At 40.7% G+C, this 13,579-nt stretch overlaps 2 protein-coding genes and 1 long non-coding RNA gene across 3 annotated transcripts; 2 read left to right on the top strand and 1 right to left on the bottom strand.

The window, feature by feature from the left end:
* Nucleotides 1-3,823: 3,823 nt before the first annotated feature.
* On the bottom strand, nucleotides 3,824-4,267 carry LOC140147109 (uncharacterized). Its single transcript, XM_072168885.1, has one exon. It carries the CDS (start codon nucleotides 4,265-4,267, stop codon nucleotides 3,824-3,826), a length of 444 nt encoding a protein of 147 aa, XP_072024986.1.
* A 2,077-nt stretch (nucleotides 4,268-6,344) lies between these two features.
* On the top strand, nucleotides 6,345-6,662 carry LOC140147108 (uncharacterized). Its single transcript, XM_072168884.1, has one exon. The coding sequence runs from the start codon at nucleotides 6,345-6,347 to the stop codon at nucleotides 6,660-6,662; it is 318 nt and encodes a 105-aa protein (XP_072024985.1).
* Nucleotides 6,663-8,548: 1,886 nt separating this feature from the next.
* Nucleotides 8,549-11,799, top strand: LOC140148158 (uncharacterized). Its single transcript, XR_011858450.1, has 3 exons — nucleotides 8,549-8,859; nucleotides 10,576-10,673; nucleotides 11,747-11,799. It is a non-coding gene; the product is annotated as an uncharacterized lncRNA (long non-coding RNA).
* Nucleotides 11,800-13,579: the final 1,780 nt, after the last annotated feature.

Below are 13,579 nucleotides of genomic sequence, written 5' to 3'. Positions count from 1 at the left end.
AAATAAGGCGGCCAAAGACCCAGAATGGGTTTCATTATTCCACTTAAACCCATTAGGACCGGAAACTGGACCTGGAGGAATCCTTGGCAATCGGAAATAATAAACACAACAACTTGAACTTATATGACAAACTCGCGGCCAGGGTCTATAGTCAGTGTAAACAGAGACTAGCAAAATATGTCAGCTTCACCGTAATGTCAGACGTATCCTCTCACCGGACGAAACACGATTTCCGATTGCTTTTTGTCACGATGCGTCGATCGAATCGCGGGCGAATTTCGGAACTAAGGAAATTTAGACCCGTATGAAATCCGGAGAGATTCGTGAGAAACATCGGACAACGACAACTGACGGAAATTGATCTACTGTCATGTAGGCCGTAAACTTTTTACAAAGAAATATGTGACCATCCTCCACAACTGAGCCCGGATGTCGCCAGTGCCACTATTGAGATATGCTCCATTGAAGTTAACAATAAACAATAGGAAACAAAGGGTTTATTGACTGTTTTATTGACTTTTCACTACTTTTAAAATGTCAAGTACTATAGACATGATATACTCATTTTAAAGCTAATTTCAAGCAGAATATTTTGGTTGAATATCTCAAAAATGATGATTGGCGACTTCAGGGCCTCAGGGCTCAGTTGTGCTGGATGGTCACATATGGAAATAGGTATAAACAAGATATTCAATGGGATACAGTTGTTTTAGGGAACACTCTAAAAACTGGGCAGTACCGTTCCAGTCCAATATGTAAATTTTCACCTCAACGTAACAAAAAATAATTAACTGCACTCCTTCAGATTTCAGATTTAGGTTACGACATATTTTCTAGAAATTCACAGAAAATTGCATCACGATCAGTATTTATATGAGGGAAACAGAAGCACTTTATACTATCGCAGGGGATTATCTAGACCCTGTTCAATTCGGGCATAGACAAAGTGGTGATAACAACGCTCAAAAGTCACTTTCAAAACTCCTCCAAATTTCACATTTAGGTTGAAACATATTTTCTAGAAAGTCCATTAGAAAAAGTTAGAGAACATCTCACATTCACCCGTGTATGGTCAATTGACTACGTAATAATCACACACTCAAGGGTATAGGCCAACTGCACGTATACACTCCTTTCGAAAGCCGTATCTTGCTAAACAAATGTATTAAGGCCAAAATATCACAATTAATATTGATTTCAGTTGAATATGTTATCCTCATATTACATGAATTTTTTTCTAAATTTAAAAACCGACACAGGTATACCTGATGTAATATCAACCAAGCATTTCATTGTTTCGTAGTGAATTCGGATGTGGATGCGGCGTGCTGCCATACATACTACAGTTCATTCGTAATAAAAAAAACCCTTTAAAAGGGAGTGCCCAGGCCATACGGAAGTCACATGACTGCCCCCCCCCCCTCCCTCGCTGGAATGAGATGTATTATGTTGCAAAGGATTCTGTTGAAAAAATAGGGCCACCAAGATTTGTTACTGCGTCTTGATAAACATGGGGAATAGTGCCCTTATTTACTGCATACCAAAATGTAATTGTCTGAACCCTTTTGAATAGTTATACAGGATTTTGAGTTACGGGAGTTTTTGTGCAGGCGAGCGAAACAGGTTTTTAAACTATCCTGTCAGATTTTAATTTTCTTGATTTTCTTTAAAATTCGATCACCGTCTTACACTTTCACCTAAATGAAACTAAATCTGAAAAAACGGGAGAAATTCGTTGAAATTTAAGCCAGAGATGACAAAAAGAAAGAAAAACTAGATGGCACAGCTGTGTTTGAGCAAACACGAATATCTATATGCCCGTGTTTTCCACCCTAACAAACCTTAACCCACCATGACATTCATTAGTCAACCCTAGGACCCCTGCACCACCTAAACCTACCTTAAACCCACCCGATCTACCATGACATCCCCTTAACGAAGCGTAACACTGCTACCCAATGTTACCTTTGGGCAAGATTTTGACAATTTTATGCTAATTAGCCAACTTGCATAAAACTCAAAACGGAAGCGGCCAATGAAAAAATAAGTCGGCTATGTGTTGTTGCTCATGAAATTTGCCACATTTTGGTACCAATGACGATACACTTTGGACAAGATTTGAGTATTTTTATGCTAATTAGCTAAAGTTTACACATATTGCTCCCTGTAGCACATGACCTTTGACCTCTGGAGTCGAGGCTATCACAGGAATATCTAAGGGTCATTTGTCATCATTGCACCAAGTATGAACCATGTGGGTGCTGTAGTTCTTGGGCTAGAGCTGTTTGAAATTGTACACATATTGACCCCTGTAGCCCATGACATTTGACCTCTGGGGTCTGGTGTACCCTAGGATGTTTCTAGGGATTATAGGCCATCGTTGTTCCAAGTATGGGCCCGAGTCTTCTTGAGCTAGAGGGGTGCAAAGAAGTGATCTTAAGAAGAAGGAGGAGAAGGAGAAGCCGAAGACTAAACACACACACAAAAAATACGATATCTATGCCCCGTTGCACGGGCATAGATAAAGAAAATGACAGCTTACCTGATCTTGGTCCCAGTCCGTTCCCCCAAATACCGCATATTCAGGTATCAGTCAAGCTCCTTAAGAAGCTACTACTACTACTACTACAAAGTTCTTAGGGCGCAATTCGCAAAGAAAGCATCGTACAATAAAAAACAAATACATAAGAAAAAAACCAGTTCAGAATAAAACAGTTCAGAATAAATAAGTTTTGAGTCTCTGTTTGAAAAGAGTGACCGATGGCGAAAGTCTGATTTCTGTTGGTAATGAGTTCCAGCGCTTAACACCAGCTACAGGGAAACGACGATCACCGGCGACACTGATGGATCTATCAGCCAGGAGACGCGTGGTGTCATTACTTGATCTGAGAGTCCTTTGAGGAAAAAAGGAGTCAGTTTGTTGGAGCAAGGTTGTTGAGAGACTTGTAGATATACAGAAGAATTTTGAAACTGATACGTTTATCAATGCTGAGCCAGTGGAGAGATGAGACTATTGGGTGAGCTTCGACTTGACGACCAACAGCAAAGATGACACGCGCGGCGGAGTTTTGAAGTCTTTGGAGACGGCTTATGTCTTTTGCAGAGAGCTGAAGGAAGAGTGCGTTACAATAGTCGAGCCTGGAGAGTATCAGTGCTCTTACTGCATGATGGCAGGTCTCTTGATTGATGTAACACCGAATACGCCACAAGTTCTTTATCTGGAAGAGCGTATTTCTGCGCAGAATGTTAACATGAGCAGTAAGAGACATGTTGGAATCAAAGTGACAACCCAGGTTGCGAATGACAGAAGACAGATTGATAGTGGATAGTGGAGTCGCCGATGGTGAGTTAAATGTTCTGTGTGTCCAGGAGCTTGAGATTATGATTTGATGCTGCAATGAAAAACTCAGTCTTGGAGTCGTTGAGTTTCAGATAATTGGCGGTGAGGCAAGATTTTATGTCAGCAATGCAGCATGATATCTTGTTTAATGCATTGATGATGTCGTCAGGATTACGCGGGTTAAAAGCAACATACAATTGCGAGTCATCTGCATACTGATGGTAATCGATGCCGTGTTTCCTCGCAATTTCACCAATGGGCTTGGAATATGTGGTGAACAAAAGAGGTCCGAGGACTGATCCTTGTGGCAGTCCGAAATCAGTAGTAACTGGGTCTGACATGGTGCCGTTTATGTTCGCACGTGATGACCATCCTTTAAGATATGAACCAAACCACTCAAGGGCTGTCCCAGTTACAGCATATTTCTGCTCGAGACGGTTCAACAGTATGGCGTGATCCACCGTATCAAACGCCGCACTCATATCAAGGAGTACGACGAAAACAGCTTTTGGAATCAATATCACACATTATGTCATCCTGAACTTTCATAAGAGCTGATTCAGTAGAATGGTGAGCACGGTAGGCAGATTGCAAAGGATCACACATGTCATTCTTATTCAGATGTTCAACGAATTGCTCAGAAGCGCACTTTTCGATGACTTTGGCGACAAAGCTCAGATTACTTACAGATCTATAATTCTTCAACTCATCTTTATTTGCGGAAGGTTTCTTGAGCAACGGGGTGACAATCGTGTGGTGAGCAGCATTCGGGAAGACACCAGAGCTGAGAGATTTGTTCACAATGTTGGTGATTGCTGGTATGTGACTGTCAAGATGATTTTTCAAAAACCATGTCGGGTGCGCGTCAAGAGAGCACGATGTGTTGGAAGATCTGGTGATTACCTTTTTCACCTCATCTTCAGACATTTTGTTAAATTCATTGAGAGGCATACAATTTGGAGCACAGGTTTCTTGGAGCTTGGTGGTAGATGGTTTGTTGGAATCACTTTCTAATTCTTCACGGATTGTTGCAATTTTATGAACAAAGAACCGAGAGAATTTGTCTGACAATTCAACAGGGTTGTCGTGACTTGGCAGGGGTTTAGCACCCTTGTTCAGCAGAGTGTTTACAGTCTGAAAAACGGTTTTGTTGTCGGCACCTGTGAGTTTTTCAGTATAGTAAGATTGCTTAGCTTTGACAATGGCTTCTTTCGAAGCATTTGTCGCAACATGAAACGCCTTACGATCAGTTTTTGATTGAGAATGACGCTATCTACGCTCAGCAGGGCGTCATGAACATTATCATTGTACCAGGGTTGACGCGTTTTAACTAGACGCGAGCGTGTCCTTCCAGGAGCATGCTCATCCAGGAGGTCATGACATGTCTTATTATACTGGTCAAAATACTCGTTGACATCAACAGATTCAGGAATGTTGTGTAAGTGCTCATTCAGAGAGGCTGTAAAAGCGTCGTTGTCAATGGAGGAGTAATTGCGAAGTGTTACTGTTGTTCGTTGGGGCGGTGGTTTCTGGAGATTCAGCTGAAACTGCACAGGGTAGTGATCTGAGACAGCCTGTGGATAAGAATCACATATCCACCACGAGGTTATCATTCGAACAAGAAATAACGTGATCGAGAATGTTACCAGATCTGTGGGTGGGAGTTTTTTGATGCTGGGTGAGATTTGCAGATGACAGAATTTGGGCATATTGTTTGACATCTGGCCGATGTTGTTCATTCCAAATGTATGTTTATGTCCCCGGCAATTAGTAGTTTTCCTGGTATTAAGGTAATGGTATCAAGAAAAGTGTCAAATTCCGAAAGGAAATCAGATGTCCGAAACCGATTGCTCTTTGAGGGAGGAGAACGATAAATAACAACAATGTTCAGGTGGTTGGCATTGTCTGTTATGATTACATATTCAAAGTAAGTAGTACTTGGTTGGTCTGATCTGACATGAAGGTTTAACTGAGTTTTATACACGATGGCAATTCCGCCTGCATGATTTCCACTTGATGGGCGTGGAAAATTAAGAAATGTGTAACTAGGTGGTGCACTGAGTACTCTCACCAATGATGACATTGCTCATCGGCAAACAACCATGTTTCTGTTACTATCATGATATCGATGTCATGTTCTATAATGTAGTCGGAGAACAATTCCGTTTTGTTTCGTATGGACTGCATGTTCCACTGGCAAACATTGAGTTTCGTTGGAGCTGTGTCATGCCTTTGTAACTGTTTCAAATTTGAGAGGTTAGCGCCACGAGTGGGTAAGATGGTTCTGCTGGTAGTGTTCTTTCTAGTGATTATTGTAGGAATGGGACGCTGAGTTTTGTTGAAAGCTCGGTATCCCCGTCTGGTGGGTTTAACATTGCAAATGTTCAATTCTCTCAATTTTCCATACACATCACATGGTACCCTACATGTAGGACTACCAGTAGATGGTTGAAGACTTAATAGCTCCTCTCTCGAGTAACACAAAGAAGGCATAGTGATCATATTGACTGATGTATATACCAAATAGCTATAATCAACAATTGTAGTCTGGCCATTAGGTGTGAAAAATTAAGTCCAATCCAATATTCAAGTGATTATCAAGTCCTGCTTTACAACAACTGCAAGAACTACCACCGTGTAATAGAGATAGACACTGTATACTGGCAGTTTAAGCTTCTACAAAATGATGAAAATGTCCCCAAAAATCCAGTCAAAGCGATGTAAAAGCAGAATTTTTGGTCATGTAGTAAAAGAACACAAATATTAGACACTAGTATAGTTCTGGTATAGTGGAGCTCAAGTTAGATTCGCAGAAATCAGATGACATTCAGAGAGCTGATGTGGAGTGCAACCATTAGGCGCAACCGTACCAGACATTTGGAAGTTAGCCACAGTCGCACCTATCTTTAAGAAGTGGGATAGGAACAAGCCATCAAACTATCGCCCCATTTCACTCACTGTCATCTGCTGCAAATTACTTGAACACATCATCCACAGCTCAGTGATGCGTCATCTTAAGTCGTGTAATATTCTGACCGAATTCCAGCATGGATTTCGCAAATCACGCTCCTGTGAATCCAAGTTAATCATCACTGTGGACGACATTGCACACAACTTGGACAGTGGATTGCAAACAGACCTCATACTTCTTGACTTTTCAAAAGCATTTGACAAAGTATCTCACCTTCGTCTACTCCACAAGCTCAAATATTACGGTATTCATGGTAGCCTGCTCACCTGGATTGGCAACTTTCTTCAAGGTAGAGTTCAGCGAGTAGTCCTTGATGGGGAATCCTCAGACCAAGCTCTTGTATCATCCTGAGTTCCCCAAGGAACAGCGATGGGCCCTTTACTATTCTTGGCCTACATAACTGATCTGTCAGACTACATCTCTGAAGATTCCCAGGTCAGATTGTTTGCCGATGACAGCGTGATATACATGGTCATCAACAACACCGATGACACTTCCCAACTCCAACGGGACCTGGACGCACTACAGGACTGGGAACAGAAATGGAATTCCACCCAGGAAAATGCCAGGTTCTCCATATCACCAAACGCCGCAATCCCGTCATCTCAACATACTCAATTCATGGTCATCCACTAGAGGCAGTACCATCAGCCAAGTACCTAGGTGTCGAGCTTACCAACAAGTTGTCTTGGAACAAACGTGTCGACAACATCACCAAGAAAGGAATGAGATCCCTTGGCTTTCTCCGTCGCAACCTGAGCAAGTGCCCTCGAGACATCAAGACCACCTGCTACAACACAATTGTTCGTCCTACAGCAGAGTATGGCAGTTGCGTTTGGGATCCTCACACACACATAAGAACTCAGCCAAGGTCGAATCCATCCAGCGCAGTGCTGCACGGTATGTCATTGGTGACTACTCCAGAGAAAGCAGTGTCACCACTCTGCTTGAGGAGTTAAAGTGGGACTCCCTACAACATCGCAGAGCCACCGCCAAGGTCACCATGATGTACCGTATCACAAACCAGCTCATAGACATTCCAGACACTCAGCTCATATCTGTCAAACCTTCAACAAGAGGGAACAGCAAGAGATTCACCATATCAAACACTGGTACATCTTTACTGAAGGTGACGTTCTTCCCAGACACCATCCGTCTTTGGAACTCATTAGCTCAGCAAGTTGTTGATTCACCATCTGTCGACGTCTTCAAGACCAGGGTCAAGGACGTCGTCTTCAGCTAAGCCACCTTCCAGCCTGTTTTTAACTTGTATATTGTACCTTTTTATGCCTTTGAGTCTCATGTCTGTTTTGTGTGAGAGCGTGCCATCACTTGTGCGTGTATACTCATCCTAGGAAGTTTATGCACAGTAACGGAAAGAAGAAGAAGATGGTATTTATAACTTGTAACGACTATTCCAGGAGCTTGTCATTCTAAGTAAAAACCACCTTCACAATAGGAAAATGCCTTAGCAACTGGCAGGCTGGTATATATGAACTGCCGGTGGGGTTGATCAGCTGGCCGTTAGCCGTAGTATACTATCGAGTGAGTCTTGAACAAGACTACGCATTATACTGTCATAAACAATCTTTGAAGAGGAAATATTTTGAATTTATGGTGTTTTTTTTAAGTTGAGGAAAATTACATTTTAGAAGTTTTTTTCCGGCTCGTGACGGAGCTATGACGGCTCTAAACTACTTTACAACCACAGGACGTATCCACCCTGTGGAAATGGTGGATGGCTTCCACACTCCTCGCCACTTTCATAGTAATTTCACAAATGTTTTTAGTCACCATGGTCATGTGACGGGACCGAGCGGCTAGGTACTTAGCAAGTGGTTTTATAGGTGGGCTTGCCGGAGCTAGAATCCGGCTATGCACTGGAGGAGACTGTGATGGACCTCAAAGAAACTGCAGTGACACCTCGTTTTACTTCAACAATGTATTACTGTTTTATTCGTGGCACTTGTCTTATCTGTATAACATACTCACGGCATCTTTCGGCAAGAAAAAAGATTGCCCATGCCCATATTATCGCGGTCCATGCGTTACGCAAATAAACGGTTACCGCCCATCCCTAATACATTGAAAGCCCACGTAACTGCACGTAATGTAGCCCGAAATGGCAATTTTTTACATTCTTCCTAGAAGAAGATTTCACAAAGAGGTTGTAATGTTTTAGCTTAATTATAATATTTAAAGTGTTTACTTTACATTTTTAATGAATCGTCCGGGGCCAAAAAAAGTGAAATGTATTTCATTCGAGCAAAATACACCATGTTAGGTGGTTTATTGTTTACTCTTGACAGCTGTTTGCAGCTGTTGTTGATTTCACACCCAATTCAGCGTAATTGGGTGTAATATTGCGATAAATTGGGCGTTAATATTCATCGACGACGTTCGCGTACGTAACAGTAAACGTATGTGGGTGCACTATGTTCTACATTGGGCGGAAAAAGTGCACACTCGGGTGTATTCAGAGTCCGACTTCAGACGCACATGTGATGTTGTTTCTACGATTTTCTTCATGTAAATCCCAATTGATTCCGTAAGTAAATCACACAATTCGTAATATATATAGGCTTTTATTGTCTCAAAGTTTAACCATATTACTTTTTGAACGATCGTGGAGTGCACCAGGCCGGTTATAACGCTTGGAAAAGTGGGACATGTTTATAACTTGTTGACTTGTCCGGAAAGCTTATAATTTTTTCTTTTGACAGTGCAGTATCAGTATTGCAGCATAGTCAGTCAGCTGATCAATATTGCAAAACAATCACGGTAAGCTTTACATGATACAAATTACAATGCGCAGGGCTGTCAACTTTTGGAATTGCTTGGCGTGAGACAAGCGGTGTACCGGATTTGCCGACTCCAATGTTCATTTTGTACCATGTTCGAGAATGTGAATTGTGGGGGGTAGGAGCAACAAATTATTCATGACGATGCGTGAGATTTTGCTCATTTTCCAGCTTTTAGCGTGAGATTTACTACCTAAGCGTGAGATTATACTACCTTGGGCTTGTCGTGAGAAAGTGACCCAGTGCGTGCAGCATGAGACTCATGGCCAATGCGTGAGAGTTGACAACCCTGAATGCGTACATCAGATGTGCATGTGGGAAATACAGGAATAAGATTATGAGAATGGAGTAGAATTTATGAATAACCATTTCATGATTTACAGAAATCACACGTGTTTACTGTCATGACTGTCTTACTTTGTCGATCAACGTCGCCCCCTGTAAACGTAAAGTCCTCCCGAGTCCTGTACGTCGGCCTGTATCAGGGGTAATACATTTTAATACATATTTTCTTCATTATCTATTATCATGTTCGGATGCATGATGATGTAAGAATTGATTGAAAGACGTTAAGACGCTGCACTCATGAGTCACGTCATTCGTCACTGGCAGGCTGTCAACTCTCACGCATTGGCCGTAAGTCTCACGCATTGGGCCACGTTCACACCAAGGTAGTAGGCCTATAATCTCACGCCTAGGTAGTAAATCTCGCGCAAAAAGCTGGAAAATGAGTAAAATCTCATGCATCGTCAAAATAATTTGTTGTCCCTTCACAGTGTCATGCTTCAGCGAGTTCAGTTATATTTCGTATGCAATGGTCTCTAGCCTCGAATGTTATCAGTGAGCAAATTTGTGGCTAGAGTAGACTTTTTGGAGCAAGCCACGCCCTGTATGGAAGTCGATTGACAGAGACGGGAAAATTGTTGTTTAATGGGGGGGAGCTCTCTGATCAAGCCTTGAAATAAGCAGGCGCTGGGAGCAAATTTGCTCTCGTAAGGCCACCAATTGCTCCTGGTTCTTGTAAAATTCAGATGGACCAGGAGCAATTTTCTAAAACAAATTGCTCCTGTTGCACTTGATGCAGTAGTACTGGTATGCTGTATTGTATATGCACAAAAGGGTTTACTATTTGAAAATTGCTCTTGTTTGTTCAGAAATTGCTCCTAGTTCTTGTAAAATCCTAGTGAACCAGGAGCAATGTTCAGAAACAAATTGCTCCTGGTTCCAGTCTGCTTATTTCAAGGCTTGTCTCTGATACAAAGATGCCCAGCTCGGCATGGAAGTCAAAGGGCCTATGGGGATTTGACGTACAGTTCCCTGTAGTTGCCAGGGTATCCGAGACCCGGTCATACAATTAGTAGCCCCATTGATGTTGATGAGGTACATTGTATACCAACAAAGAGTACAGTTTTTGCAGTTTATTTACCGTAACTATGTTCCATTTGCCACATTGTTATTTTCAGGTGTCATCCAATAATGGAAAGTTATAGTTGCCATTATACCAGAATAGGCCTACTACAAATTGATGGAGTGTGATTACTACGTTTATGACTAAGTATCGGTATGTAAATGCAAGTTTATAATTAACAATGTGTTGCAATTAAAAACAATAATTCTAGACAACAAAAAAAAAAAAAACCTGTTCTACTGGGCCAACGGTCCCATGAGATTTTTGTGGGTAAGAAATATAAAAATCCTGACAGACCAGCCCTACAAAAGTCCTTCCGCAGTAGAGCAGGGTTTGTTGATGTTGTCGTCTAGAATTATTGTTTTAAATAGTTTGCAACACTTTATTGTAAACATGAAAAAGAAAAGGTGACTAAGGCATGCATTTTCGAAAGTTATTTTGTATCTGGGTACCCTACACATTTTTCGGGCAGGGAATCAGGTACCTGAAATTGCATAATTGTGTCCCTGGACCTAGAGCTAAATGTTAGGATCATTCATTGCTGATTGACCCCCCCCCCCCGCAAAAAAAAAATCTACCACAACATTGTTTTTGTCAACCATGAATGATCGTCATATTAACTATTTAGCATAGGTCCAGGGACAAAACCAAGAAAATAAATAACATAAATAATTTAAAAAAAACATGCTGCTGACTCTCTTACCTGGGTAGTGAAATTTTGGTTGGGTACCTGAAAACCGGACCGAAAATGCATGTCTTAGCGGTGCCTCAACAATGGCAAAATGGGCCAGGAACATGAGCCTGGATCTTGTCAGGGACTTCAACATGGGGCCAGGACTTTGTAGGGATTCACCATTCAAAGAGTTCATCCTGTTTGGAAGTCAGTGGACAGCGACTAAGTCACTTGGGAAACTTCACCGTGCGCCGGGATTTAGTCGGGGACTTACCATTCGATAAAATGCCCTGCCCTGTGTAGAAGCTGGCAGGGCCTTGTGTTGGATTTGTAAATTTTCAAAATTAACACTGTCCATGTCCCTGTGTTGCCCAGGGACAGTGCAGTGTTACAATAGAGAAGGTGCATTATACAAAGTAGATGAGGGAATATTAATAGAAGCATTAATGAAACTTCCATTGCATTGGTTAGATATGTTTGGGTTCTTACAGTATCGGTTTACAAGAAATTAACCAATTTCCATTTTTATTCTTTTCATTTACACATGATGCAGGTGTCCAGAATTTGATATTGATTCAGCATGAGTGTGGCTTGACATCGCTGTATTTCCGGACGCCATCGGGCACCGATCTGCTTTGTTACCAAAATGGGACTTGTTTGGTCTTTTAACAATACGAGCACAGTCAATTACAATCATGGATGTACATGTACCATTATGTGCAGGATCCATTCAACCAACTACTGGTGTATCAAACACAGAGCCATGTACACACAAATTCCATATTCTGGGCCATTTTTTACATCATCGTTGGGCAGGAAAAACCTCATATGTGTCATTGGCCCCTGAACATGTTTAAAGCAAAACCTCCTATGTAACCTCTTTGCAGTTTTGTTTTAAACATGTTCAAGGCCCAAGTACATAGGAGGTTTTTCCTGCCCAGTGACGATATGTAATTATGTAAACATTATTAAAAATAAGCGCCCACCCAAAATGACTTTGTTACGCGCCCTGGGTTGTTAATGGAATGAATATGGTAGGAGAAAATTGTTCACAGTGGACAGATATGGTGGATTATTGAAAATTGTAAAATATTCCTGTTTCAAAGGAAAAATATTATAAACTATTAAAATTCAGTAACAAGTTAGACAATCTGTCTTCAGTTCCAGTTACATCGTACTTTGTGTCGTTCACCCACACGGTCTTTGTATACCATGTATACTGCCCTATACATGTGTGTATTGACACTGTCAGCTATGGGGACTTCAGCAACCATACATTTAGCACCTACAGGAACAGAAGAATGGATGAGAAGACAACAAACCAATTTTATTTGAGAACATTATGGAGAAATAATGTCATATGCAAGTATACCCCAGTATGCTTGAAAAATGAATGTGCAGCAATTTACAATGCATGTATTATTGTACAATGCACTTTGAATTTAGTAAAGGGGAAATGAACATATCAACATATGTACACATATACACATACATGTGAACATATTGAGCTAAATCCTTGCTCCACAAATGCATTTAGATGGATCAAAGAAATACTGATACAACTTGTGTCAAAGTTTTTTCAGGAAAGCCCATGCTTTAAGGTAACCCACCACATGGGTAGCATCATGTGACTAAATTGTGCCAGCTGTTTTTTCAGGAATTTTTAAAATTCATTTTATTGAGCCCCAATCAATGATAAAATTGGAAGACAAACAAATTGTGTATTTGTATCTTTAATTCTTTAGTGATTATTGCGATAAAATTGAAATTAAGAATTTGATTTCAATGTTCCGCATTTTTACATAAAGCTTTATGAGGCCTAAAATCTCGATAAATTCCTTCATTTATCAAGATTTTAGGCCTCGTAAAGCTTTTACAAAAAAAGGCCTAAAATCTCGCTTGAATTGAAATTGAGAAGTTTTAATTGATTTTAATGTCTCGTAGCTTTTACCCAAAGCTTACGATGCCTAAAATCTTGAAAATCTTCAATGTGCCGTAGCTTTTACAGAACTTTGAAATCAAGAATTTTATCGAGATTTTAGTCCTTGTAAAGCTTTACTCGGCCTAAAATCAAGATAAAATTGAAATTAAGAATTTAAATTGATTTCAATGTTCCGTAGCTTTTACATAAACTTTACGATGCCTAAAATCTTGAAAAAATCCTTGATTTCAATGTGCCGTAGCTTTTACAGAACTTTTAAATCAAGAATTTTATCGAGATTTTAGTCCTCGTAAAGTTGGCCTAAAATCGAGATAAAATTGATATTAAGAATTTAAATTGATTTCAATGTTCCGTAGCTTTTTACGCAAACTTTACGATGCCTAAAATCTTGAAAAAATCCTTGATTTCAATGTGCAGTAGCTTTTGCAGAACTTTGAAATCAAG

The sequence above is a fragment of the Amphiura filiformis genome, chromosome 3 (genome assembly GCF_039555335.1).
Source record: "Amphiura filiformis chromosome 3, Afil_fr2py, whole genome shotgun sequence".
Classification (NCBI taxonomy): Eukaryota; Metazoa; Echinodermata; class Ophiuroidea; order Amphilepidida; family Amphiuridae; genus Amphiura; species Amphiura filiformis.
This window is presented reverse-complemented; position numbering and strand designations above follow the sequence as displayed.